The following is a 26,461-nucleotide window of genomic DNA, read 5'->3' on the forward strand; positions in this document are numbered from 1 at the left end:
TTTTTTTTAATTAGAAAAATGCACCAAAGTTTGATAAATATTTTTGCAATCTTACCGTAATAAGGAATGATGCTTCTCTTCTGTCACGCGCGCTACCGTCTCTACGGCAACCAAGAAGGGAACCCCAGCATGTGATTGGATGAGCTGCCAACCTCTTGTGTACAACAGTCCCTCCCCTCTTTTCAGTCATTCAGCTGGCTCCGTCTGTAGCAGTAGCTCTTGTCCAAGGATACTCCAGCCCAGTCCAGGGTGTCAAACCTCGAAAGTTACACCGAAGAAACATGCTGAATAAACATTAGGCTGTCCAACAGAAGGAAAGCGGTATTATCACACCCGAAAGCAGGTAAACCAAGTCGCTGTTGTTAAAGAACAGAAAGCTCCGTGTCACGAACGGAGAACTTCCCGTTTCCGAGACTAAATTAGCGTGCGAGGGGCTTGTTGATGATGGGTAGGATGAGGTCAAGATTTAAAATTCTGCTGTGGTTATGATAATTTGTGCTTGAATGAACAGCAGCAGTTTTAGATATTTCAAAAGTTCATTCTGTGTGTGTTTCTATTGGTGACATTTGGTGTGAAGTCTGGAGTGATATCCAAGTATAGACAAGGCTGTTAGTTAGCAAGTTGCTAGCTTGTAGCACCTGTTAGCTTCCTGTTTTATTCACTGAGTTTTTTTTTTAAGATTGGCATATATTTATTTATCTAGTTGTTTTTCCCATGTTCATGTTGATAGTACCGTTATATTTCCACCTCGTCCTCCCACGCTTTCATTTATTACCAACTACCGATTGCTGAGCGGAAACTTGTGTCTAAGTTTGATTAGTAACTCATTAAAAAGCGGTGGCAACATAAAATTAGGTGTGAACAGAGCTTCCATTCTTCTGCATTGGTCATTGGAATATTTACATTTATCCTATAGAGCTACACTCCCGTCGATAGAACAATGAAAACATTCTTTAAATACGTTTCTGTTTTAAAAAAGGAGGATGAAGAGAACTATGTCCTTTCATAAAAGCAATAAAATATACACATAGGTTACACATTAAGGCACGTGAAGAGGACGTTTAGCTTGTTCAGCTAAGCAAAGATGCATCCACTAAAATACACAGATTGCTCTGTTAGTTATGTCTTCATAACTTTTATTAGTACATAATTATTTGGGGTTCCCTTATCTCCAAAAACCAATTAATTGGATGCATGAGGTTTGTCTTATGTGCACTTAATTTATTTCTACTGTACAGCACAACTGATGAAGTCTAAATGCACATCTCCAAGGTGCTGTTTATTGTTCTTCACAATTTTGCAAACAAGCACTTCCAAACTTGTTTCCAAACTGTATTGACCTTTTTCCACTTCATCAAGCATGCAGTCGGATTTGAACAATGTTGCAGAAATACATGTACATGCTATGTAACTAAGAAAATTGTCAATTGTTAGTTATTTGTTTCAAGTTTAAACCTATTTATTGGGTAGGTTTGTTACACACTGTGATATATCTCAGGAATTTATTTCTGTTCATTTTGGATTGTGGTTTACAATTTCAGTTTCTGGTAAAGTCATATTAGATATATAACGGATTCAACAAAGTACATAGTATATAGTAGTGTTTTTTTTATATATAATCTGTTGAGATTGTTATTTTTAATCAGCCAGAGTTTGATGTCTGGTATGTAGTGTACATTAGCCTAAAATATTTAAAAAAAAGTCTGTGTTTTGGTTGATTCTTTTTCAACCTTTTTATTGTTGTTGTGTGTCTTCCATTGTTTTCTTCTCAAAAAGGATTATGATAATCTTTGAAAGCTTTGTATTCACCAGGCTCACGCCAAACTGCTTAAAACCAGAATTCAGATTAAAGACACTGAGCATTTGTAATCCTCAGTGGAAGGACTGTCTGCACACACTACAAGCATAACCTGGCTTTGACAGGGATGGTAAATTGATGGTATTAGTTGGAGCTTAATATCATGTCAAGAGAATAGTGGGATCTGCTGACATGTAATTAACAATTAATAAACTAAACAAACCTCAGATTGCTATGGCTGTAGAAGAATGATTATGATGGCATGTGTTTTCTCACAAGCCATATATGCATTGTCGGCCAAAAAGATTTTGTGTACATTAGAACTGCTTTCATTTGCTGATGATTTTTAGAATTGTTAAAGAAAACAATTATGGATCCATCTGGTAAACATCTGTCTGGTAAACATTGTCCTTTATTAACCCTAGAAAGTTTCCATCAGTGCTCCTTCAAGATTGTTGACAGTCCACCATGTTGTCAAGGTTGAGGACATCCTGGTCCCTGAGGCCCTGCGTCTCCGTTTGCAGATGGGCACACACCAAAGAGAAGGGAAGACCCCTAATGCTTAATCCTCGCACCAACAAGGTAGACTATGTCTGACTTTGCCTTCAAGTGTCAAGATTTATCCATAAATGTCTAGGTTTACTTTGTGAAACTGCGGTCTGATCTGTACGTGTTGTGAAAACTGCATTGCTCAGCAGGAAACCTGTTCCTTTGTTAGGCCACAGTGCACAAAAGAAGAACTTTAGACCGAAACTGAACACTAGACAAAATAAATGTTGATTATCTAGAAAATGTTCCTCCTTTTTATGGTTTTCATGCATCCATGAAAACCATAATCCATGACCTGGTGCACCTTTGTTCTAAATTATGAGGCAACAGACAAACTAGCTGAGTTTGAGTTTATTTATTTATTCAGGACTATGCACAGGAACAATAATATCAGAACCTGAAGCAGTTCCCCCACTCTCCTTGAATTTATTTATTTTTCGGATTTCTTCTGATCAGATCCCAATTATTGGAATTCCAGGAAGCTATGTGGTATATAGATAGGAAGGCTCACATCCACAAAGACAGTAATGGAAAAACGAAACAAAAAAGTTGGAGAAAGAATGCAGAAGCACAATTAAGCTCACAATGGATGGTAACAGTAAAACCAGGCAGTAGTGTTAAATTATTCTGGTCTTTGCATCAGTTATGTAGGAGAATATTTATTGACAGGAAGAAGTTTTTTTTTAATTGCTTCTATAATAAACAAATATGTGTACAATAGGTGCAGCCTGCACATATTGTACTATTCATATTAAAGACACTCTGCACCTATTGTGCAACAGGTGGTACCAGTCCCTCACATTAGTTGTGTCTGTTTACATTTTGTTTTGGGTTTTAGTTTTTGTAAAAAATAAAATAAAAAACATGTAGCTAAAGTTTACAGACATTACAGATAATGTTGAAATGTACTGGTGTGCGACAATTTGAAAATGGTTCCTTTTAGACAACATTGAGGCTAAAATACAATAAGAATCTCAGTGCTGTAGTTGCACGCCTACAAGAAGTGGAACAGCTGAGATATAGCCAGCTTGCTATGAGAGTGCAGCTGTGAACACTCAAGGCTTTTGTCATTTTTATCGTCTTATAAATCAAACCTGTGTAATTTACTGAGAACACCAGGGGCCGTTACTGAGGGAGAAAGCAGGTGCACAGAGTCTGCTTTCCAGGGCAGGATTCAGGCCTCCCTGTACTGTTTCTGTGTGTCCGTGCTCAGTTTCAACCCACTGCCTCTGTAGGTTTAATTTTATATGATTCAATACTCAATTCTGAGTAATGAATTAAGAAATTTGCATATTTTTTCATAGTTTGCTATATCAAGACCAAACTATGGAAAAAGATCTAAGGTTTCGCAGTAATGATGTTAATCTAAAACAATACATTAGTGCTGTGATTTCTGAAGCATGGCACCTAAGTGTAGTTACTTATTTGCAAAATAATATACATCTAATAATAACTAAAATTACTCCTGAAAAAACATTTTATTCAATGTTTTTATTGATCACTGCACAGACTGAAACGCTTATTTTTTTAATAGATTTATTAGACATAGACTGGGATATTTGAAGCCAGTATATTTTTTTGTAATTTTGATGATTAGAAGACATGTTATATGTGCTAGAAGGAGGGCAAGCCACAAAACATATTACTAAAGGGTCTGGTTGTTCAGAGTACTGTGACCAAGCGTGTTCAGTGGAAGGAAAATGTGTGATAGGAAAAGATCCACTAGCTATTGGGAAAACTGCAACCTAGGGAGGTTTTTTGGGCACAGTTCATTTGAGAATTTGAGGAAGCTTCACACAGAGTGGACTGAGGCTTGAGTCGGCACATCAAGAGCCACAAAACAGACAAATCCCACACAGGGACTACAAGGGTCTTACTGAGGAGAAAAAGAACTGGACTGTTGCTCAGTGCCCATTGTCCTCTGTTTAGATGAAAGTGAAGTTTCCATTTTATTTAGAAATTTATGTCTCAGAGTCTGGAGAATGGGTGATGAGGCACAGAACCCTCACTGCTTGAAGTCCAGTGTGAAGTTTCCATGATCAGTGATGATTTGAGGTGATCTGTTCATGTTGGTCCACCGTGTTTTCTGAAGTCCATGGTCAACGCGATCATCTCGAAGGAAACTTTAGCAAATCTCATGTCTTCTTCTGCTGACAAGCTCTACGCAGATGCTAATTTCATTATCCAGCAGGACTTCCCACAATGCCGAAGGTACCAAAAACTGTTTCCGTGCCCATGGTGTTCCTGTACTTGATGGGCAGCAAATTTGCCTGATCTCAATCCTCTGAGTCTGAAGAGTCTTTGGGATTTTCTTAGGGAGATGAGATACCAGATTCAACAGTGCAGTAATTATGCATTAATGCAGTGATTCATGCAAAAGGAGGTCCAATCAATTTTTCAGTGAATAAAAATGAACATACTTTTCAGAAGCCTGAGATTTATTTATTTTAGATAAAGATATATTTATTTTAGTATATGTAAAGAATTTATGAGGAAGACTATAATAGAAAATCCTCTTCCTTTACTTTGGGACTTCAGGTACAAAAGAGAAGTAACTGATAATCCCTATTGACCTAAAACAGATAAAGTTTTTGTCTTGTATATGTTAGACAGTCAAAGGTTGCTGTCTTCCAGAGTCAACAACAAAACTGTGTTGTTTTGGTCTTCAGCAGTAAAAGGAATCTGCTGTAAACTTTGTTTTTGTGGGGGAAGCAACATGTCGTCAAGGACTATTATATAATGTAATTTATGCTGAATATGTTTATGGAATTGGACACATCATACAAGTAAAAAGAAAATATTTATATTGTTGTTTATTCGGTTTAGCTTAAAACACTTCAGGAGAACTGATGCATTCTAAACAGCTACAATCATGTAAACAGAAACGCTATCAGATGTTTACAGCACTGTTACCTTATCCTGAGAGCGGCTCATGTTGGAGCTGAGTGAAGTAAATGCTCACTCAGCATGACTTGGCATTTTTTTGTGAAGCAGCCCCTCTTCCATATGACTGTTGCAGCACAATCAGCCCCCTCTCCAGCCCCTCACTCAGTGCCTTTTTTTGTTTTCCGCCCATTCCTGTAACTACACGTGCACACATGTTCACATATGCTACAGGAACACAAACAACAAGAGCCCCATCTTTTATAAAGGGGTGTTTCTAAAAATTGTGTCCCTCATTGGCTCCTTTAAGGTGACTCCATGTTTTATTTTCCTGTGGGCAAATTGCTTTCTTCTGTCTTCTCTCATGTCTCCCAGATCTCGCATTCTGCTGTCAGGAGCCCATAGGTCAACCCTATAAACCCATATAGGGTGCCCTCTAGTGATAGATACTGTATACCATTATGCATCCAGAAAAGTTTTAATAATCATTTCAACAAGATCAACATTTTACATTTCACAGCAAACATAGAAGCCAAATGGTATACAGTTTTTCATCTGGGAAGATAAAATGTCTAAAATGCTACATCGACTAACCTGGCATAAAAGCATATCTAAAATCACTTTCAATAAAGCGTTCCAATAAACGCATTATTGGAACACAACAATGTTACTGTAAATATGCAAGAAAGTGCAAATAATTGAAGCCTAGCTAACGCAAGTGCCAACATATGTTTGTCATTCTGTATATGTTCTGTTTAGCAACCCAGGATGAATTGGGTTTGGAAGGAAGGTTAGGATTAGGTTTGGAATTAGGGTTGAAAGGACGGTTAGGATTAGGATTTGAAGGAGTGATCAGATTAGGGTTGGAATTAAGATTGAAAGGATGGTTGGGACTAGGGTTGGATGAAGTGTTGGAACTAAGGATGGAAGGAGGGATGAAAGGGTTAGGTTTGGAACCCTCGGAGCTAACGGTCAGTGTTTTTTTTTTTCTTTTTTTTTTTTTTCTGAAAACTGAGCATAATGCAAGCAAACATTTGAAGATGGATTTATTGAAATCTCTAAAATATATAAAAAAGCTGAAATAAGTAGAAGTATGACTACATTTTAAAGTTTCTACCTCAAAGTTTGTGGAAGTAGTTAGCTGTGATAGAGTGCAAAGTTTTTAGCAGTATTTTATTATTATTATTATTTTTTTTTAGAAATTATAGGATTTTCCTTTCATTTCAGTGGGGCCCAAGATGATCACACAAAGCTGAAATATTTCACAAACCCTATGATACAATATTAAAAGACGTAACCCGTAACGTCCTCAGTGAGCAGAATATGGTAAAAGTTGGATGGTTAAAATTGCACAAAGTATGCAGAAGTAATTAAGTAGTAAAAAGTGAATGGAAAAAATTGGACAAACTCAAATATTAGTTTCCAGCAAAAACTGTTTTTTTTTTTTTTTTTTTTTTTTTTTTTGCAGAGATTCTTCCAACACTTATTCATTCTGGTCTTGCTCTTCTTGCATTTTGTATGTTACTCCACAGGGTATGGCCTTCACCCTGCAGGAGCGACAGATTCTGGGGATTCATGGTATGTTGCCTCCCAAAGTGGAGTCTCAGGACCTTCAGGCTATGCGCTTTCAGAAGAATCTCAAGAAGATGACGGATCCCCTGCAAAAGTAATGACATATTTTCCTTAAAACTTGTTAGGGTGGGAGTTTTTGGATTAGTTTTTCTCTTTTTCTTATTTGTTTCTTTTAATGCACAGGTACATCTACCTGATGGGAATCCAAGAAAGGAATGAGAGACTTTTCTATAGGGTGTTGATGGAAGACATCGAGGAACTAATGCCCATAGTTTACACTCCTACTGTGGGATTGGCCTGCACACAGTATGGACACATATTTAGGAGACCAAAGTAAGCAGGAATAACTAATACATCTTTGCACATTTAATGTAATGATAAATTGTAGAAATATTAGTTACTTTTATACTTTTATTGAAGCAGGAAGAAAAATATGTTTTAATTTAGAAAATAGATTTCTTGTTCTGTTTTAGTTGAGAATTAGTCCTAAAATGGCTTAAAAACAATGTGTGTTTTCTCTCTTTAGGGGTTTGTTTATTTCAATTCTGGATAGAGGACATATCCGCTCCATCCTTGATAACTGGCCAGCAACAAATGTGGCAGTGAGTACCTGACCACACAAATTCATTTCAGATAGTACTAATAAAACACTGTAAATATCACTCATCAAGGCATTATTCTTTCCTACATCCACAAACAAGTGATTTCACAAAGTTTTTGAGGATATTTAAAACTGATACCTGTGACGCTCCTGAATATATTTGATTCAGGAGCATTTAGATAAATGGTAAAATGATTTAATGTTTAGATAAATGGCAAAATGATTTAATGTCAATTTTTTTCCCTGCCTTCTCTTGCTGTCTTTCTAAAGGCTGTAGTAGTAACTGACGGAGAACGTATTTTAGGCTTGGGAGACCTGGGGTGTTACGGAATGGCCATACCTGTTGGGAAACTCTGTCTTTACACCGCCTGTGCTGGCATTAGACCTGAGAAATGTCTTCCTGTGGTGTTAGACGTTGGCACAGACAATGAGGTAGGAAGGCAGACTATACATACAGTACTTTGTTTGCTCCATTTATGATCCTTGTTTCAGTTTTAGCAGATTTGTAACACTGTTCCTCCTTTTTATCTTTGCGCTTCTGTCAGACTCTTCTCAAAGACCCCTTCTACATGGGCCTGTATCAGCGACGGGATCGGTCTCAAGCATACAATGACCTAATTGATGAGTTCATGGAAGCAGTTGTGGAAAAATATGGACAGGACACACTGATTCAGTTTGAGGACTTTGGGAATCACAACGCATTCCGCTTCCTTCGGAAGTACAGGGAAAAATACTGCACCTTCAACGACGATATTCAAGGTACACCAATCCTAACACTAGCATGTTGTTGTTTTGGCTAACTCATCTGAATCAGTTAGTAAAAATTCAACTTATGGTTATATTTTAGTCTTGTGCACTGGTTACTACAACTTAAGAAAAAATAATAAACAGATCAAAAGCATCATTATTGTATTGATTGTTTTCTGTATGGCTCTGTACGTTTGCATGTTTCCAGGGACTGCATCTGTAGCACTGGCTGGTCTGTTAGCAGCTCAGAGGGCCATTGGCAAACCCCTCACCGAACACCGTGTTCTCTTCCTGGGAGCTGGCGAGGTAAGTTGACATTTCCCAAGTTTTTAAAATTCAGCTTCTTTATGAGAGTCACACTGCCCCACACTGACAATAGCTGGTTGTACTGAAAAGAAACACAGTAAGACATGGATTTGCTCAGTTAATGTGATAAAAAGGAACAGTTTCAATATACAATGTCTGAATACTTTCCCTCCAGGCTGCTCTTGGTATTGCCAATCTGATTGTGATGGCCATGATGGAGCTGGGGCTTACCCAAGCAGAGGCCAGAGAAAAGATCTGGATGTATGACGCACATGGTTTACTCGTGAAGGTTAGTGAGCAGAACAAAACCTTCTGTGTGCACACAGCTACATTTTGACCAGCATGGCTGCTTCCTCTTTGTGAACCTTCAGGACAGAGAACACAAAACGGATGCCAACCAGGAGCTCTTTGTTCACGACAGTCCGGGGAATGTACAGACCTTCCTAGATGCTGTGAACACTATCAAGCCCACTGCTATCATTGGTGATTACAGTCTAGTTTTTTTACTTCTTGGATGTAAAACACAAGGCCTTTATTTGAGGTTTCAATCACAAGTTTATTTTTTCTGTCTTGTTTTTTTTTTTTAATTTTTTTTTTATTTTCAACTCGGCATAAGGATTAAGGTTTGGTGGCTTTGTTTTTTTCCAGGTGTGGCAGGAGCAGGGCGTCTCTTTACAAATGATGTCATCAAAGCCATGGGATCCTTAAATGAGCGGCCAATTATATTTGCCTTGAGTAACCCAACGAATAAAGCAGAGTGCACAGCAGAGGAAGCCTACACAATAACTGATGTAGGCATTTTTCGATTTTTTTATTTTTTTATTTTTGGCCTCTATTTATTTATTAACTTGCTTACTTTTTGAACTGTTGTAGGTAAGTTTAAAACGGAGTCTGCTGGCTACCCCAGTGCTTAGTTTTCTGTGTCTGTGTCTCACAGGGTAGATGTCTGTTTGCTAGTGGCAGCCCGTTTGGTCCAGTCACACTGAGTGATGGTCGTGCGTTTATACCAGGACAAGGGAACAATGTTTACATCTTCCCAGGTTATAATAAAAATGATTATGGATATTTATTATGTACCTAATTGAGCCTAAGAGGATATAAATTATCTGCACATTTCATGAACTTGAGAGATAAAAAAAGATAACTTATACTTTGTTTTCACTTTGTCAAGATGACTGATGACCCTATGTTGTGTATTGAAGCTCATCCTACTCATCCTATTTTTTGCTTCAGGTGTTGCTATGGCTGTGATCCTGAGTGGAGTGAGACATATCTGTGATACTGTGTTCTTGGAGGCTTCCAAGGTACAAAAAAGTGTTTCTCAAATCATTTTTCAGACTTTGCTGAACCTCTCCTTTACGTCACACTCTCTCCAGCTTTCCTTTTGTTGCTGACTGTCTTGTGTGTTTGCTTCTCTCAACCTCGTTTAACCCTTTGATGTGTCCTTTTCCTTCTCTCTAGACTCTGGCATAACAGCTATCAGATGAAGAGCTTTTAAAAGGCTGATCCATCTGTGTGCTTCCTTTTTCTGGGATACATTTCGATTAACACTCTTCACTGCAAATGATTAACACAATGCTTTCATGTTGAAATAGGTGTCTGTATTGCAATGGTAGAACCGGTTCTGCACAGTTTTAGTTTAATGTCTATTTTATTACTCAACCACTTTAAATTAATGCCTGCAATAAGATATGATTGGCAAGCAGAATAAATTACTGACAAATGATTATAGTACTGAATATATTCTTTTTTCATAGGTTGAAGAAATATAACATTAAAGTATTTCCATATCTGTTGCAGTCTCTTGCTGAGCAGCTAACAGATAAAGAGCTTGCAGAGGGAAGGCTGTATCCTCCTCTCGCCAACATCAGAGAAGTTTCTCTTCAGATTGCCGTCAAGGTAAACCCTGGAACAATACCCGTTTGTCAATTGCTCATTTATTATTAGTTGATGCTTCGACTGCTGGTGATTCCGTGTATAAAGTCATTTAATTTAGTCAAATCCTTCAGATGTAATCTTTATTTGATAGAGGCTTATGTTGTCTGGATAGAATCTGATTTCTATCAGATTCTGTCTATGTAATGATTCCTTGAGGGAATCTTTACCTTGGCAAAATTCCTGATTATTTGCCTTGTCTGAAGAAACTAGATATAACTTTGTAAATGTATTAAAAATTCAGCTTTGAATGTCAAACTGAACATATCTAAACGTGGTGATATCAAAGGTTTAAAAACGTCTCCAGCACTGCATGTCTCACTGATGTGTTTCTTCTCCATTGCAGGTGATGGAGTTCGTCTATGCCAAAGGCATGGCGTTCCGTTACCCTGAACCTCTAGACAAGAACGGCTTTGTGCGTGCCACTGCGTTTAACACAGACTACGACTCCTTACTGCCAGATACTTATGACTGGCCAGGTGTTAGCTTCAGTCCCATCAACTAGAAGTAGAAAAGCACATCCTCAAAGTGGCCAGTGTCTTGGTGGACCCCTTTTCTCTTTCATTTTTCTCCCCAATTTTTTCCCCCGTGAAACAGTTAAAGCAATGCTGAGGCAAACGTTAGTTTGTGTCAAAGTAGTTGCACTGGATCTGTGAGAACTGGACTAGAGTCAGACTGTAGAAAGAGCCACGGCTTCTCTCCACAAGTCAATACTGTGTTTTTTAATGTTAACTAGAGGGCCACCTGGTGGTGGAAAGGTGCAGTGTGTGATACCTAGTGAAATTTAAATGCCCTTTGCATTTCTTCTTCGTTTGAAAGTAGAAAACATGTGATTGTGTTATTTTTATTTTTTTTTTTTTACATTTTATGTCCAGCAACACTTTGATCAAACACTTTAAACACCGAGATAGCAATTTTGTAAGGGAAAACAAGGAATACTGCAACTATTTTAGTTTAAAATTTGAATATTTAACAAAATGGTTAGACATACAGTTATTGTTTTTCAATACATGCTTTTTTGAACATAAGAATACATTGGCTACTGAGCAATTGCCCTAATTCTTTTAAAACCGATTTCACCAGGTATCTGACAGAATAAATGTAACCCAATTGTTGTCTACACTCCAAATGAACAACTATTTATTAAGCACAAACTTTGTTCAAACTTTTTAACTGCCTGTAGATATTACAACCAATGTTGTGTTAAAACTCCTTTAGTAATTTTATATTAGATAATCCATCCCCTTAAAACATTTCCTTTGGCTTAAGTGTTGAAGAAAATATATTACCCGTATTAGTATAACATTATAGAATATACATTATTTTCTTAAGATACTGTGCACTTTTTGACTCAATATTTATTTTATTTTTTTTTTTACTTTATTATCTCTCTCTTTTCACATGCAGTTGAGCACGTTGAGAATTTAGGCTTTTTTTAATCCATCCTGAAAGCTGTGGCCACAGATGAAAATTGCGGCTCACAGCAAGAAGTTGCGGAGCCACAGAAGATACAAATACCTGGAAATATAGTTTAGCGCCAGCTAAATACAGCAGAAATAATAAAGATGATTTACCTCATATGAAATACAAAAACAAATATCAAGATTTTCACAGAGGGAATAACTGTACAAATACACACACACGCACACACAAGTACAAATATAATAAACTTTATTATAAACCAAAGTGTCAGTTGTGTTGTTAAAGACTTTGGCAAAATTGAGCATTTAGATACAGTCTTATAGCCATAGGTATTGTTTTAGGTAATATTTACTGTAGACAGCTGAGAAATGGTCCGACAGAACAAAAAGTGACTTTGGTTTTAGGACTGAATGGTTTTCAATATTCAATGTGCAGCTTTTTCTCTGCAGCTTTAGGATGTGATGTGTTGCTAAAGGGAAAGTGTTATTTATATTTATAAATGTATACATGCAAAAATTAAATTAATCTGAAATAGCTCATGTGACGTTCCGCCATTTCCTGGCAGTATTTGTCCAATGTTGTGTTCCTAAACTTTTTTTCTTTTTTCTTTTTAATAGTGCTACTTTAGTTTTTTTAGTATGTTGGTAATTTTACTGAACTCTTATACAAAACTGCACTGCATTCTGGGAAATGTAGGTAGAGGAAAGGCTTTATCCACTCAGTCTCCTAGCCAGCTAACCAAGGTGGGTGACAACTAACTCACTTTTGGTTACTAGTAGCGAGTAACTTGCGCAGTAGCAGTTTTGTGTTTCGCCACTGTGCCTCAACTTAGAACAACATAGAGTGATAATATGAATGCAACAGCTTAAAAGGAAATTGAGAGTACAGGTCACATCACCAGTTTGGCAGTATTTCAGATATTTAAAACAAAAAAACTAATCAATATCTGTTAATTGATATGAATACGCTGATATAATCATATCGCCCAATCTAATTGATGTACTGCTGCAGAATAAAATTTTGTTGTATCTTGACTCACTGGTCTTGTAGTTTCCTTTGGATCATCTTTTATCCTTAGAGATATTATAACAAGCAAGCACTTTTAGAGTCTGTTGCTTAAATAGGGACTTAAGTATTAAAAGTATTTTAAACACTATGCTTTTATTTCATAAACATTACAGGAAAAAAAATGTCGGGTTGTTGTCACAATTAAAGCATTACAAAGACAAAGAAAATTTAAGCCCTGTGTTTTTAGCGCGTCTTTTCAGCCAATCCAATCTTCCAGCGCCGCGCCGTCTCACATTTTGCGTCATCACTGTGAGACCTGTTCTGGCAGGCAACATGGCTCACGTCACTGTTTGTGGAAGTTTCGATATTTTGGACTGATCTCCTGTAACTGGAAGGATGGCCATGGATATGACCTTCCTCGGAACCGGGTCGGCTTACCCGTCTCCTCACCGCGGCGCCTCGGCTGTGGTGCTGCGGACGGACGGGGAGTGCTGGCTGTTTGACTGCGGAGAGGGAACCCAGACCCAACTGATGAAGAGCCAGCTCAGAGCCGGTGAGGAACCAGCCGAACCCCGCTAAGTAAAAAAAAGGTTTGAGATGGTAATAAATGAGATTCATTTCAATCTGGACTTCTTCATTGTTGGTAGATCATTGTCACGTCATGGTGTCCACACAGGGCGCATCACTAAGGTTTTCATCTCCCACCTGCATGGCGATCACCTGTTCGGGTTGCCTGGTCTCCTCTGCACCGTGAGCCTCAACACCAACCCCGACGTCGAGCAGAGCCTGAAATGTGTGGACATCTACGGGCCCCGGGGCCTCAGGAAGTTTCTCAGAGTGACTCTTGGCCTCACAGGATCTCAGCTGCTCTTCCCGTATGCAGGCAGGTGCAACGCAAACCTCCTGCTGCCAAAACTCAGGACCGAATTGAAAACATGAAAGCATACCTTGTTTCCTTTCATGTTCATGTAAACAGGCGTTTCATACTTTCAGACATCTCAGCTGCTGCCTGGAGAATCATTTATCATGAAATTTTAAATACTTGGAAAAATACAATGCATTCTCATGAAGTATTAAGTACATGACGTATCCAGCTGTTTAGTTTAGAACTGGTCCTTTTTTGTTGTCGTTTGTTAATTGCTTATTGGTTGCCTCTTGTTGCTGTAGTGCATGAGCTGCAGCCCACACCAGACCAGAGTCCTGAAGAGGGACAGCTGAGTCTGGAGGTATGTTTTTTTTTTTTCTTTTTCTTTTTGAAGGAGTTAAAGGTGAAAAAATGATAAGCCAAACAAAAAAAACTAAAAAACTTATTTATTGTTCTATCTTGATCTTGAGAAATCTCAACAAGCTGTTGAGATGAACTTCCTCCATCATATAAATGCATCAAGATTATTTCAGCTTCCCTATATTTATTTACACTTCTTTAAAAATGGATGCATTGAAACGACGTCTGTTGTTTATTACTTTTATTTGAGTGGTGCTTGTAGGTTTCCGATTTGCTCTGACATTTGTCTAACATTACAGATGACTGTGGACTGCAGCCCTCCCCATCCTCAGGAGCAGCCTGGCAGGACGATTCCTCTGGACGTCTCCGGCGACTGTTACCTCCTCTTCCAAGATAACAAGTTTGTCGTCAAGGCCTTCCGGCTGTTTCACCGCATCCCTTCCTTTGGCTTCTGCATCCAGGAACATGATCGTCCCGGAAGACTGAAAACAAAACTACTAAAGGAGCTCGGTAATAAATACCTCCTGATTTACTATCAACCTGAACCAGCCATTGGACAGACGTTTCAATTTCCCATAGAAAAATCCACTTTTTACCACAAACAACCAAAGAATGAATTTAAAGTTGTTTATTTTAATAGTGCGTTTAGTACATATACTCCTTTTTTGGTTAACATCACAACCTCATGGACTTTTGAGACATGAGGGACATTTTTGGACAGTAATTTCTGTATTTTTTAACTTTCTTGGTTATGTTGAAAGAAAATTTCCATCACGATGTATATTTTTAAAACCCCTTACACTCATACACTTTTTTTACCCAGAAAAATGTAAAAAAAAAAAAAAAAAAAGGTTTGATGCAAGTGGTGTGAGTGTGTCTAAAATATTTTAGGGAAACAAAATAATAAAGAAATAAGTGTGAAAACGGGGAGAAAACATTTTCAATGCAAATTTAAGACTGCTTGTATTTTTGTTCACATTCCCAAACTGACAATGCTGTTAATCATTGGCCGATTTCAGTTTGGTAACAAAGTGTGAAACTATAAACAGGAACTTTGTAATTTTGAAAGCTTTTAAGCTTATGAGCTAGACAGTGTAACTGAAAGTTATTATTCTAATTTTATTAATGATTGATGTATTTTCTGAACTTTAGGTATTAAACCAGGCCCTCTGTACGGCCGTCTCAAAGCTGGCGAGTCTCTGGTTCTTGACAGCGGACGCTTACTGCATCCCAGTGAGGTTCTGGAAGCAGACATTCCCGGGAGGAAAGTCTGTGTTTTCGGTGACTGCAGCTCGGTGCTTGGTGAAGGAGCTTTCCGTCTGTGCGACAGGGCAGACGTTCTGGTCCACGAGGCCACCCTTGGGAACGAGCACCGGGAGAAAGCTGTGGACCACGGACACAGCACGCCCGAGATGGCAGCGGCCGTGGCTCGGACTTGCTCTGCACGGAGGCTGGTCCTTTATCATTTCAGTCAGCGCTACAAACCCAGTTCCCTACAGAAGGAGGGAGACGAGGACGAAGTCTCAGAGCTCAAGAAGCAAGCTGACCAGGCTTTACAGGACAGTGGGGTAGAGGTGATTCTGGCAGAGGACTTTTTGACCATTCAAATTCCTCTCAAAAGACAGCCGTCCAGTTAAGGTTTGATGTGACGCAAGTGGATATGATTAATCTAACGTGTGTCATTTAGTCCTTATTTATCACTGACTTTCATTTCCTTGTTCACTGTAAACCAAAATGTTACCCAGACATACAAATACACNGCACCAAAGTTTGATAAATATTTTTGCAATCTTACCGTAATAAGGAATGATGCTTCTCTTCTGTCACGCGCGCCACCGTCTCTACGGCAACCAAGAAGGGAACCCCAGCATGTGATTGGATGAGCTGCCAACCTCTTGTGTACAACAGTCCCTCCCCTCTTTTCAGTCATTCAGCTGGCTCCGTCTGCAGCAGTAGCTCTTGTCCAAGGATACTCCAGCCCAGTCCAGGGTGTCAAACCTCGAACGTTACACCGAAGAAACATGCTGAATAAACATTAGGCTGTCCAACAGAAGGAAAGCGGTATTATCACACCCGAAAGCAGGTAAACCAAGTCGCTGTTGTTAAAGAACAGAAAGCTCCGTGTCACGAACGGAGAACTTCCCGTTTCCGAGACTAAATTAGCGTGCGAGGGGCTTGTTGATGATGGGTAGGATGAGGTCAAGATTTAAAATTCTGCTGTGGTTATGATAATTTGTGCTTGAATGAACAGCAGCAGTTTTAGATATTTCAAAAGTTCATTCTGTGTGTGTTTCTATTGGTGACATTTGGTGTGAAGTCTGGAGTGATATCCAAGTATAGACAAGGCTGTTAGTTAGCAAGTTGCTAGCTTGTAGCACCTGTTAGCTTCCTGTTTTATTCACTGAGTTTTTTTTTTAAGATTGGCATATATTTATTTATCTAGTTGTTTTTCCCATGTTCATGTTGATAGTACCGTTATATTTCCACCTCGTCCTCCCACGCTTTCATTTATTACCAACTACCGATTGCTGAGCGGAAACTTGTGTCTAAGTTTGATTAGTAACTCTTTAAAAAGCGGTGGCAACATAAAATTAGGTGTGAACAGAGCTTCCATTCTTCTGCATTGGTCATTGGAATATTTACATTTATCCTATAGAGCTACACTCCCGTCGATAGAACAATGAAAACATTCTTTAAATACGTTTCTGTTTTAAAAAAGGAGGATGAAGAGAACTATGTCCTTTCATAAAAGCAATAAAATGTAGACATAGGTTACACATTAAGGCACGTGAAGAGGACGTTTAGCTTGTTCAGCTAAGCAAAGATGCATCCACTAAAATACACAGATTGCTCTGTTAGTTATGTCTTCATAACTTTTATTAGTACATAATTATTTGGGGTTCCCTTATCTCCAAAAACCAATTAATTGGATGCATGAGGTTTGTCTTATGTGCACTTAATTTATTTCTACTGTACAGCACAACTGATGAAGTCTAAATGCACATCTCCAAGGTGCTGTTTATTGTTCTTCACAATTTTGCAAACAAGCACTTCCAAACTTGTTTCCAAACTGTATTGACCTTTTTCCACTTCATCAAGCATGCAGTCGGATTTGAACAATGTTGCAGAAATACATGTACATGCTATGTAACTAAGAAAATTGTCAATTGTTAGTTATTTGTTTCAAGTTTAAACCTATTTATTGGGTAGGTTTGTTACACACTGTGATATATCTCAGGAATTTATTTCTGTTCATTTTGGATTGTGGTTTACAATTTCAGTTTCTGGTAAAGTCATATTAGATATATAACGGATTCAACAAAGTACATAGTATATAGTAGTGTTTTTTTTATATATAATCTGTTGAGATTGTTATTTTTAATCAGCCAGAGTTTGATGTCTGGTATGTAGTGTACATTAGCCTAAAATATTTAAAAAAAAGTCTGTGTTTTGGTTGATTCTTTTTCAACCTTTTTATTGTTGTTGTGTGTCTTCCATTGTTTTCTTCTCAAAAAGGATTATGATAATCTTTGAAAGCTTTGTATTCACCAGGCTCACGCCAAACTGCTTAAAACCAGAATTCAGATTAAAGACACTGAGCATTTGTAATCCTCAGTGGAAGGACTGTCTGTACACACTACAAGCATAACCTGGCTTTGACAGGGATGGTAAATTGATGGTATTAGTTGGAGCTTAATATCATGTCAAGAGAATAGTGGGATCTGCTGACATGTAATTAACAATTAATAAACTAAACAAACCTCAGATTGCTATGGCTGTAGAAGAATGATTATGATGGCATGTGTTTTCTCACAAGCCATATATGCATTGTCGGCCAAAAAGATTTTGTGTACATTAGAACTGCTTTCATTTGCTGATGATTTTTAGAATTGTTAAAGAAAACAATTATGGATCCATCTGGTAAACATCTGTCTGGTAAACATTGTCCTTTATTAACCCTAGAAAGTTTCCATCAGTGCTCCTTCAAGATTGTTGACAGTCCACCATGTTGTCAAGGTTGAGGACATCCTGGTCCCTGAGGCCCTGCGTCTCCGTTTGCAGATGGGCACACACCAAAGAGAAGGGAAGACCCCTAATGCTTAATCCTCGCACCAACAAGGTAGACTATGTCTGACTTTGCCTTCAAGTGTCAAGATTTATCCATAAATGTCTAGGTTTACTTTGTGAAACTGCGGTCTGATCTGTACGTGTTGTGAAAACTGCATTGCTCAGCAGGAAACCTGTTCCTTTGTTAGGCCACAGTGCACAAAAGAAGAACTTTAGACCGAAACTGAACACTAGACAAAATAAATGTTGATTATCTAGAAAATGTTCCTCCTTTTTATGGTTTTCATGCATCCATGAAAACCATAATCCATGACCTGGTGCACCTTTGTTCTAAATTATGAGGCAACAGACAAACTAGCTGAGTTTGAGTTTATTTATTTATTCAGGACTATGCACAGGAACAATAATATCAGAACCTGAAGCAGTTCCCCCACTCTCCTTGAATTTATTTATTTTTCGGATTTCTTCTGATCAGATCCCAATTATTGGAATTCCAGGAAGCTATGTGGTATATAGATAGGAAGGCTCACATCCACAAAGACAGTAATGGAAAAACGAAACAAAAAAGTTGGAGAAAGAATGCAGAAGCACAATTAAGCTCACAATGGATGGTAACAGTAAAACCAGGCAGTAGTGTTAAATTATTCTGGTCTTTGCATCAGTTATGTAGGAGAATATTTATTGACAGGAAGAAGTTTTTTTTTAATTGCTTCTATAATAAACAAATATGTGTACAATAGGTGCAGCCTGCACATATTGTACTATTCATATTAAAGACACTCTGCACCTATTGTGCAACAGGTGGTACCAGTCCCTCACATTAGTTGTGTCTGTTTACATTTTGTTTTGGGTTTTAGTTTTTGTAAAAAATAAAATAAAAAACATGTAGCTAAAGTTTACAGACATTACAGATAATGTTGAAATGTACTGGTGTGCGACAATTTGAAAATGGTTCCTTTTAGACAACATTGAGGCTAAAATACAATAAGAATCTCAGTGCTGTAGTTGCACGCCTACAAGAAGTGGAACAGCTGAGATATAGCCAGCTTGCTATGAGAGTGCAGCTGTGAACACTCAAGGCTTTTGTCATTTTTATCGTCTTATAAATCAAACCTGTGTAATTTACTGAGAACACCAGGGGCCGTTACTGAGGGAGAAAGCAGGTGCACAGAGTCTGCTTTCCAGGGCAGGATTCAGGCCTCCCTGTACTGTTTCTGTGTGTCCGTGCTCAGTTTCAACCCACTGCCTCTGTAGGTTTAATTTTATATGATTCAATACTCAATTCTGAGTAATGAATTAAGAAATTTGCATATTTTTTCATAGTTTGCTATATCAAGACCAAACTATGGAAAAAGATCTAAGGTTTCGCAGTAATGATGTTAATCTAAAACAATACATTAGTGCTGTGATTTCTGAAGCATGGCACCTAAGTGTAGTTACTTATTTGCAAAATAATATACATCTAATAATAACTAAAATTACTCCTGAAAAAACATTTTATTCAATGTTTTTATTGATCACTGCACAGACTGAAACGCTTATTTTTTTAATAGATTTATTAGACATAGACTGGGATATTTGAAGCCAGTATATTTTTTTGTAATTTTGATGATTAGAAGACATGTTATATGTGCTAGAAGGAGGGCAAGCCACAAAACATATTACTAAAGGGTCTGGTTGTTCAGAGTACTGTGACCAAGCGTGTTCAGTGGAAGGAAAATGTGTGATAGGAAAAGATCCACTAGCTATTGGGAAAACTGCAACCTAGGGAGGTTTTTTGGGCACAGTTCATTTGAGAATTTGAGGAAGCTTCACACAGAGTGGACTGAGGCTTGAGTCGGCACATCAAGAGCCACAAAACAGACAAATCCCACACAGGGACTACAAGGGTCTTACTGAGGAGAAAAAGAACTGGACTGTTGCTCAGTGCCCATTGTCCTCTGTTTAGATGAAAGTGAAGTTTCCATTTTATTTAGAAATTTATGTCTCAGAGTCTGGAGAATGGGTGATGAGGCACAGAACCCTCACTGCTTGAAGTCCAGTGTGAAGTTTCCATGATCAGTGATGATTTGAGGTGATCTGTTCATGTTGGTCCACCGTGTTTTCTGAAGTCCATGGTCAACGCGATCATCTCGAAGGAAACTTTAGCAAATCTCATGTCTTCTTCTGCTGACAAGCTCTACGCAGATGCTAATTTCATTATCCAGCAGGACTTCCCACAATGCCGAAGGTACCAAAAACTGTTTCCGTGCCCATGGTGTTCCTGTACTTGATGGGCAGCAAATTTGCCTGATCTCAATCCTCTGAGTCTGAAGAGTCTTTGGGATTTTCTTAGGGAGATGAGATACCAGATTCAACAGTGCAGTAATTATGCATTAATGCAGTGATTCATGCAAAAGGAGGTCCAATCAATTTTTCAGTGAATAAAAATGAACATACTTTTCAGAAGCCTGAGATTTATTTATTTTAGATAAAGATATATTTATTTTAGTATATGTAAAGAATTTATGAGGAAGACTATAATAGAAAATCCTCTTCCTTTACTTTGGGACTTCAGGTACAAAAGAGAAGTAACTGATAATCCCTATTGACCTAAAACAGATAAAGTTTTTGTCTTGTATATGTTAGACAGTCAAAGGTTGCTGTCTTCCAGAGTCAACAACAAAACTGTGTTGTTTTGGTCTTCAGCAGTAAAAGGAATCTGCTGTAAACTTTGTTTTTGTGGGGGAAGCAACATGTCGTCAAGGACTATTATATAATGTAATTTATGCTGAATATGTTTATGGAATTGGACACATCATACAAGTAAAAAGAAAATATTTATATTGTTGTTTATTCGGTTTAGCTTAAAACACTTCAGGAGAACTGATGCATTCTAAACAGCTACAATCATGTAAACAGAAACGCTATCAGATGTTTACAGCACTGTTACCTTATCCTGAGAGCGGCTCATGTTGGAGCTGAGTGAAGTAAATGCTCACTCAGCATGACTTGGCATTTTTTTGTGAAGCAGCCCCTCTTCCATATGACTGTTGCAGCACAATCAGCCCCCTCTCCAGCCCCTCACTCAGTGCCTTTTTTTGTTTTCCGCCCATTCCTGTAACTACACGTGCACACATGTTCACATATGCTACAGGAACACAAACAACAAGAGCCCCATCTTTTATAAAGGGGTGTTTCTAAAAATTGTGTCCCTCATTGGCTCCTTTAAGGTGACTCCATGTTTTATTTTCCTGTGGGCAAATTGCTTTCTTCTGTCTTCTCTCATGTCTCCCAGATCTCGCATTCTGCTGTCAGGAGCCCATAGGTCAACCCTATAAACCCATATAGGGTGCCCTCTAGTGATAGATACTGTATACCATTATGCATCCAGAAAAGTTTTAATAATCATTTCAACAAGATCAACATTTTACATTTCACAGCAAACATAGAAGCCAAATGGTATACAGTTTTTCATCTGGGAAGATAAAATGTCTAAAATGCTACATCGACTAACCTGGCATAAAAGCATATCTAAAATCACTTTCAATAAAGCGTTCCAATAAACGCATTATTGGAACACAACAATGTTACTGTAAATATGCAAGAAAGTGCAAATAATTGAAGCCTAGCTAACGCAAGTGCCAACATATGTTTGTCATTCTGTATATGTTCTGTTTAGCAACCCAGGATGAATTGGGTTTGGAAGGAAGGTTAGGATTAGGTTTGGAATTAGGGTTGAAAGGACGGTTAGGATTAGGATTTGAAGGAGTGATCAGATTAGGGTTGGAATTAAGATTGAAAGGATGGTTGGGACTAGGGTTGGATGAAGTGTTGGAACTAAGGATGGAAGGAGGGATGAAAGGGTTAGGTTTGGAACCCTCGGAGCTAACGGTCAGTGTTTTTTTTTTTCTTTTTTTTTTTTTTCTGAAAACTGAGCATAATGCAAGCAAACATTTGAAGATGGATTTATTGAAATCTCTAAAATATATAAAAAAGCTGAAATAAGTAGAAGTATGACTACATTTTAAAGTTTCTACCTCAAAGTTTGTGGAAGTAGTTAGCTGTGATAGAGTGCAAAGTTTTTAGCAGTATTTTATTATTATTATTATTTTTTTTTAGAAATTATAGGATTTTCCTTTCATTTCAGTGGGGCCCAAGATGATCACACAAAGCTGAAATATTTCACAAACCCTATGATACAATATTAAAAGACGTAACCCGTAACGTCCTCAGTGAGCAGAATATGGTAAAAGTTGGATGGTTAAAATTGCACAAAGTATGCAGAAGTAATTAAGTAGTAAAAAGTGAATGGAAAAAATTGGACAAACTCAAATATTAGTTTCCAGCAAAAACTGTTTTTTTTTTTTTTTTTTTTTTTTTTTTTGCAGAGATTCTTCCAACACTTATTCATTCTGGTCTTGCTCTTCTTGCATTTTGTATGTTACTCCACAGGGTATGGCCTTCACCCTGCAGGAGCGACAGATTCTGGGGATTCATGGTATGTTGCCTCCCAAAGTGGAGTCTCAGGACCTTCAGGCTATGCGCTTTCAGAAGAATCTCAAGAAGATGACGGATCCCCTGCAAAAGTAATTACATATTTTCCTTAAAACTTGTTAGGGTGGGAGTTTTTGGATTAGTTTTTCTCTTTTTCTTATTTGTTTCTTTTAATGCACAGGTACATCTACCTGATGGGAATCCAAGAAAGGAATGAGAGACTTTTCTATCGGGTGTTGATGGAAGACATCGAGGAACTAATGCCCATAGTTTACACTCCTACTGTGGGATTGGCCTGCACACAGTATGGACACATATTTAGGAGACCAAAGTAAGCAGGAATAACTAATACATCTTTGCACATTTAATGTATTGATAAATTGTAGAAATATTAGTTACTTTTATACTTTTATTGAAGCAGGAAGAAAAATATGTTTTAATTTAGAAAATAGATTTATTGTTCTGTTTTAGTTGAGAATTAGTCCTAAAATGGCTTAAAAACAATGTGTGTTTTCTCTCTTTAGGGGTTTGTTTATTTCAATTCTGGATAGAGGACATATCCGCTCCATCCTTGATAACTGGCCAGCAACAAATGTGGCAGTGAGTACCTGACCACACAAATTCATTTCAGATAGTACTAATAAAACACTGTAAATATCACTCATCAAGGCATTATTCTTTCCTACATCCACAAACAAGTGATTTCACAAAGTTTTTGAGGATATTTAAAACTGATACCTGTGACGCTCCTGAATATATTTTATTCAGGAGCATTTAGATACATGGTAAAATGATTTCATGTTTAGATAAATGGCAAAATGATTTAATGTCAATTTTTTCCCCTGCCTTCTCTTGCTGTCTTTCTAAAGGCTGTAGTAGTAACTGATGGAGAACGTATTTTAGGCTTGGGAGACCTGGGTTGTTATGGAATGGCCATACCTGTTGGGAAACTCTGTCTTTACACCGCCTGTGCTGGCATTAGACCTGAGAAATGTCTTCCTGTGGTGTTAGACGTTGGCACAGACAATGAGGTAGGAAGGCAGACTATACATACAGTACTTTGTTTGCTCCATTTATGATCCTTGTTTCAGTTTTAGCAGATTTGTAACACTGTTCCTCCTTTTTATCTTTGCGCTTCTGTCAGACTCTTCTCAAAGACCCCTTCTACATGGGCCTGTATCAGCGACGGGATCGGTCTCAAGCATACAATGACCTAATTGATGAGTTCATGGAAGCAGTTGTGGAAAAATATGGACAGGACACACTGATTCAGTTTGAGGACTTTGGGAATCACAACGCATTCCGCTTCCTTCGGAAGTACAGGGAAAAATACTGCACCTTCAACGACGATATTCAAGGTACACCAATCCTAACACTAGCATGTTGTTGTTTTGGCTAACTCATCTGAATCAGTTAGTAAAAATTCAACTTATGGTTATATTTTAGTCTTGTGCACTGGTTACTACAACTTAAGAAAAAATAATAAACAGATCAAAAGCATCATTATTGTATTGATTGTTTTCTGTATGGCTCTGTACGTTTGCATGTTTCCAGGGACTGCATCTGTAGCACTGGCTGGTCTGTTAGCAGCTCAGAGGGCCATTGGCAAACCCCTCACCGAACACCGGGTTCTCTTCCTGGGAGCTGGCGAGGTAAGTTGACATTTCCCAAGTTTTTAAAATTCAGCTTCTTTATGAGAGTCACACTGCCCCACACTGACAATAGCTGGTTGTACTGAAAAGAAACACAGTAAGACATGGATTTGCTCAGTTAATGTGATAAAAAGGAACAGTTTCAATATACAATGTCTGAATACTTTCCCTCCAGGCTGCTCTTGGTATTGCCAATCTGATTGTGATGGCCATGATGGAGCTGGGGCTTACCCAAGCAGAGGCCAGAGAAAAGATCTGGATGTATGACGCACATGGTTTACTCGTGAAGGTTAGTGAGCAGAACAAAACCTTCTGTGTGCACACAGCTACATTTTGACCAGCATGGCTGCTTCCTCTTTGTGAACCTTCAGGACAGAGAACACAAAACGGATGCCAACCAGGAGCTCTTTGTTCACGACAGTCCGGGGAATGTACAGACCTTCCTAGATGCTGTGAACACTATCAAGCCCACTGCTATCATTGGTGATTACAGTCTAGTTTTTTTACTTCTTGGATGTAAAACACATGGCCTTTATTTGAGGTTTCAATCACAAGTTTATTTTTTCTGTCTTGTTTTTTTTTTTTAATTTTTTTTTTATTTTCAACTCGGCATAAGGATTAAGGTTTGGTGTCTTTGTTTTTTTCCAGGTGTGGCAGGAGCAGGGCGTCTCTTTACAAATGATGTCATCAAAGCCATGGGATCCTTAAATGAGCGGCCAATTATATTTGCCTTGAGTAACCCAACGAATAAAGCAGAGTGCACAGCAGAGGAAGCCTACACAATAACTGATGTAGGCATTTTTCGATTTTTTTATTTTTTTATTTTTGGCCTCTATTTATTTATTAACTTGCTTACTTTTTGAACTGTTGTAGGTAAGTTTAAAACGGAGTCTGCTGGCTACCCCAGTGCTTAGTTTTCTGTGTCTGTGTCTCACAGGGTAGATGTCTGTTTGCTAGTGGCAGCCCGTTTGGTCCAGTCACACTGAGTGATGGTCGTGCGTTTATACCAGGACAAGGGAACAATGTTTACATCTTCCCAGGTTATAATAAAAATGACTATGGATATTTATTATGTACCTAATTGAGCCTAAGAGGATATAAATTATCTGCACATTTCATGAACTTGAGAGATAAAAAAAGATAACTTATACTTTGTTTTCACTTTGTCAAGATGACTGATGACCCTATGTTGTGTATTGAAGCTCATCCTACTCATCCTATTTTTTGCTTCAGGTGTTGCTATGGCTGTGATCCTGAGTGGAGTGAGACATATCTGTGATACTGTGTTCTTGGAGGCTTCCAAGGTACAAAAAAGTGTTTCTCAAATCATTTTTCAGACTTTGCTGAACCTCTCCTTTATGTCACACTCTCCAGCTTTCCTTTTGTTGCTGACTGTCTTGTGTGTTTGCTTCTCTCAACCTCGTTTAACCCTTTGATGTGTCCTTTTCCTTCTCTCTAGACTCTGGCATAACAGCTATTAGATGAAGAGCTTTTAAAAGGCTGATCCATCTGTGTGCTTCCTTTTTCTGGGATACATTTCGATTAACACTCTTCACTGCAAATGATTAACACAATGCTTTCATGTTGAAATAGGTGTCTGTATTGCAATGGTAGAACCGGTTCTGCACAGTTTTAGTTTAATGTCTATTTTATTACTCAACCACTTTAAATTAATGCCTGCAATAAGATATGATTGGCAAGCAGAATAAATTACTGACAAATGATTATAGTACTGAATATATTCTTTTTTCATAGGTTGAAGAAATATAACATTAAAGTATTTCCATATCTGTTGCAGTCTCTTGCTGAGCAGCTAACAGATAAAGAGCTTGCAGAGGGAAGGCTCTATCCTCCTCTCGCCAACATCAGAGAAGTTTCTCTTCAGATTGCCGTCAAGGTAAACCCTGGAACAATACCCGTTTGTCAATTGCTCATTTATTATTAGTTGATGCTTCGACTGCTGGTGATTCCGTGTATAAAGTCATTTAATTTAGTCAAATCCTTCAGATGTAATCTTTATTTGATAGAGGCTTATGTTGTCTGGATAGAATCTGATTTCTATCAGATTCTATCTACGTAACGATTCCTTGAGGGAATCATTACCTTGGCAAAATTCCTGATTATTTGCCTTGTCTGAAGAAACTAGATATAACTTTGTAAATGTATTAAAAATTCAGCTTTGAATGTCAAACTGAACATATCTAAACGTGGTGATATCA

At 38.0% G+C, this 26,461-nt stretch overlaps 3 protein-coding genes and 1 long non-coding RNA gene across 4 annotated transcripts in view; 3 read left to right on the forward strand and 1 right to left on the reverse strand.

Annotated features, from left to right (window-relative positions):
- Positions 1-176: 176 nt before the first annotated feature.
- Positions 177-11,541, forward strand: LOC103135428 (NAD-dependent malic enzyme, mitochondrial-like). The gene is made up of 15 exons (XM_007548133.2): positions 177-343; positions 2,224-2,380; positions 6,763-6,896; positions 6,986-7,135; positions 7,329-7,404; positions 7,674-7,835; positions 7,949-8,162; positions 8,359-8,456; positions 8,632-8,745; positions 8,828-8,939; positions 9,105-9,247; positions 9,394-9,496; positions 9,690-9,760; positions 10,257-10,355; positions 10,738-11,541. Exons 2-15 carry the CDS (start codon positions 2,267-2,269, stop codon positions 10,894-10,896), a joined length of 1,749 nt encoding a protein of 582 aa, XP_007548195.1. The 5' UTR covers positions 177-343; positions 2,224-2,266; the 3' UTR covers positions 10,897-11,541.
- The window catches only part of LOC107835814 (uncharacterized), a 17,485-nt gene continuing 2,262 nt past the window's right edge, over positions 11,239-26,461 (reverse strand). The window contains exon 2 of the long non-coding RNA XR_001661640.1: positions 11,239-12,748. This is a non-coding gene — a long non-coding RNA (uncharacterized LOC107835814). The remainder of the gene's footprint in view (positions 12,749-26,461) is intronic.
- Positions 13,061-15,799, forward strand: LOC103135427 (zinc phosphodiesterase ELAC protein 1-like). Its single transcript, XM_007548132.2, has 5 exons — positions 13,061-13,374; positions 13,498-13,704; positions 13,989-14,047; positions 14,346-14,556; positions 15,199-15,799. Exons 1-5 carry the CDS (start codon positions 13,218-13,220, stop codon positions 15,681-15,683), a joined length of 1,119 nt encoding a protein of 372 aa, XP_007548194.1. The 5' UTR covers positions 13,061-13,217; the 3' UTR covers positions 15,684-15,799.
- LOC103135426 (NAD-dependent malic enzyme, mitochondrial-like) overlaps positions 15,974-26,461 on the forward strand; it is a 12,150-nt gene continuing 1,662 nt past the window's right edge. Inside the window, exons 1-14 of the mRNA XM_007548131.2 lie at positions 15,974-16,129; positions 18,010-18,166; positions 22,549-22,682; positions 22,772-22,921; positions 23,115-23,190; positions 23,460-23,621; positions 23,735-23,948; positions 24,145-24,242; positions 24,418-24,531; positions 24,614-24,725; positions 24,891-25,033; positions 25,180-25,282; positions 25,476-25,546; positions 26,041-26,139. Coding sequence (XP_007548193.1) covers positions 18,053-18,166; positions 22,549-22,682; positions 22,772-22,921; positions 23,115-23,190; positions 23,460-23,621; positions 23,735-23,948; positions 24,145-24,242; positions 24,418-24,531; positions 24,614-24,725; positions 24,891-25,033; positions 25,180-25,282; positions 25,476-25,546; positions 26,041-26,139 — 1,590 coding nt within the window. The 5' untranslated portion in view covers positions 15,974-16,129; positions 18,010-18,052. The remainder of the gene's footprint in view (positions 16,130-18,009; positions 18,167-22,548; positions 22,683-22,771; positions 22,922-23,114; positions 23,191-23,459; positions 23,622-23,734; positions 23,949-24,144; positions 24,243-24,417; positions 24,532-24,613; positions 24,726-24,890; positions 25,034-25,179; positions 25,283-25,475; positions 25,547-26,040; positions 26,140-26,461) is intronic.

Source organism: Poecilia formosa, unplaced genomic scaffold, assembly GCF_000485575.1.
Source record: "Poecilia formosa unplaced genomic scaffold, Poecilia_formosa-5.1.2 Scaffold25, whole genome shotgun sequence".
In the NCBI taxonomy this organism is placed as follows: Eukaryota; Metazoa; Chordata; class Actinopteri; order Cyprinodontiformes; family Poeciliidae; genus Poecilia; species Poecilia formosa.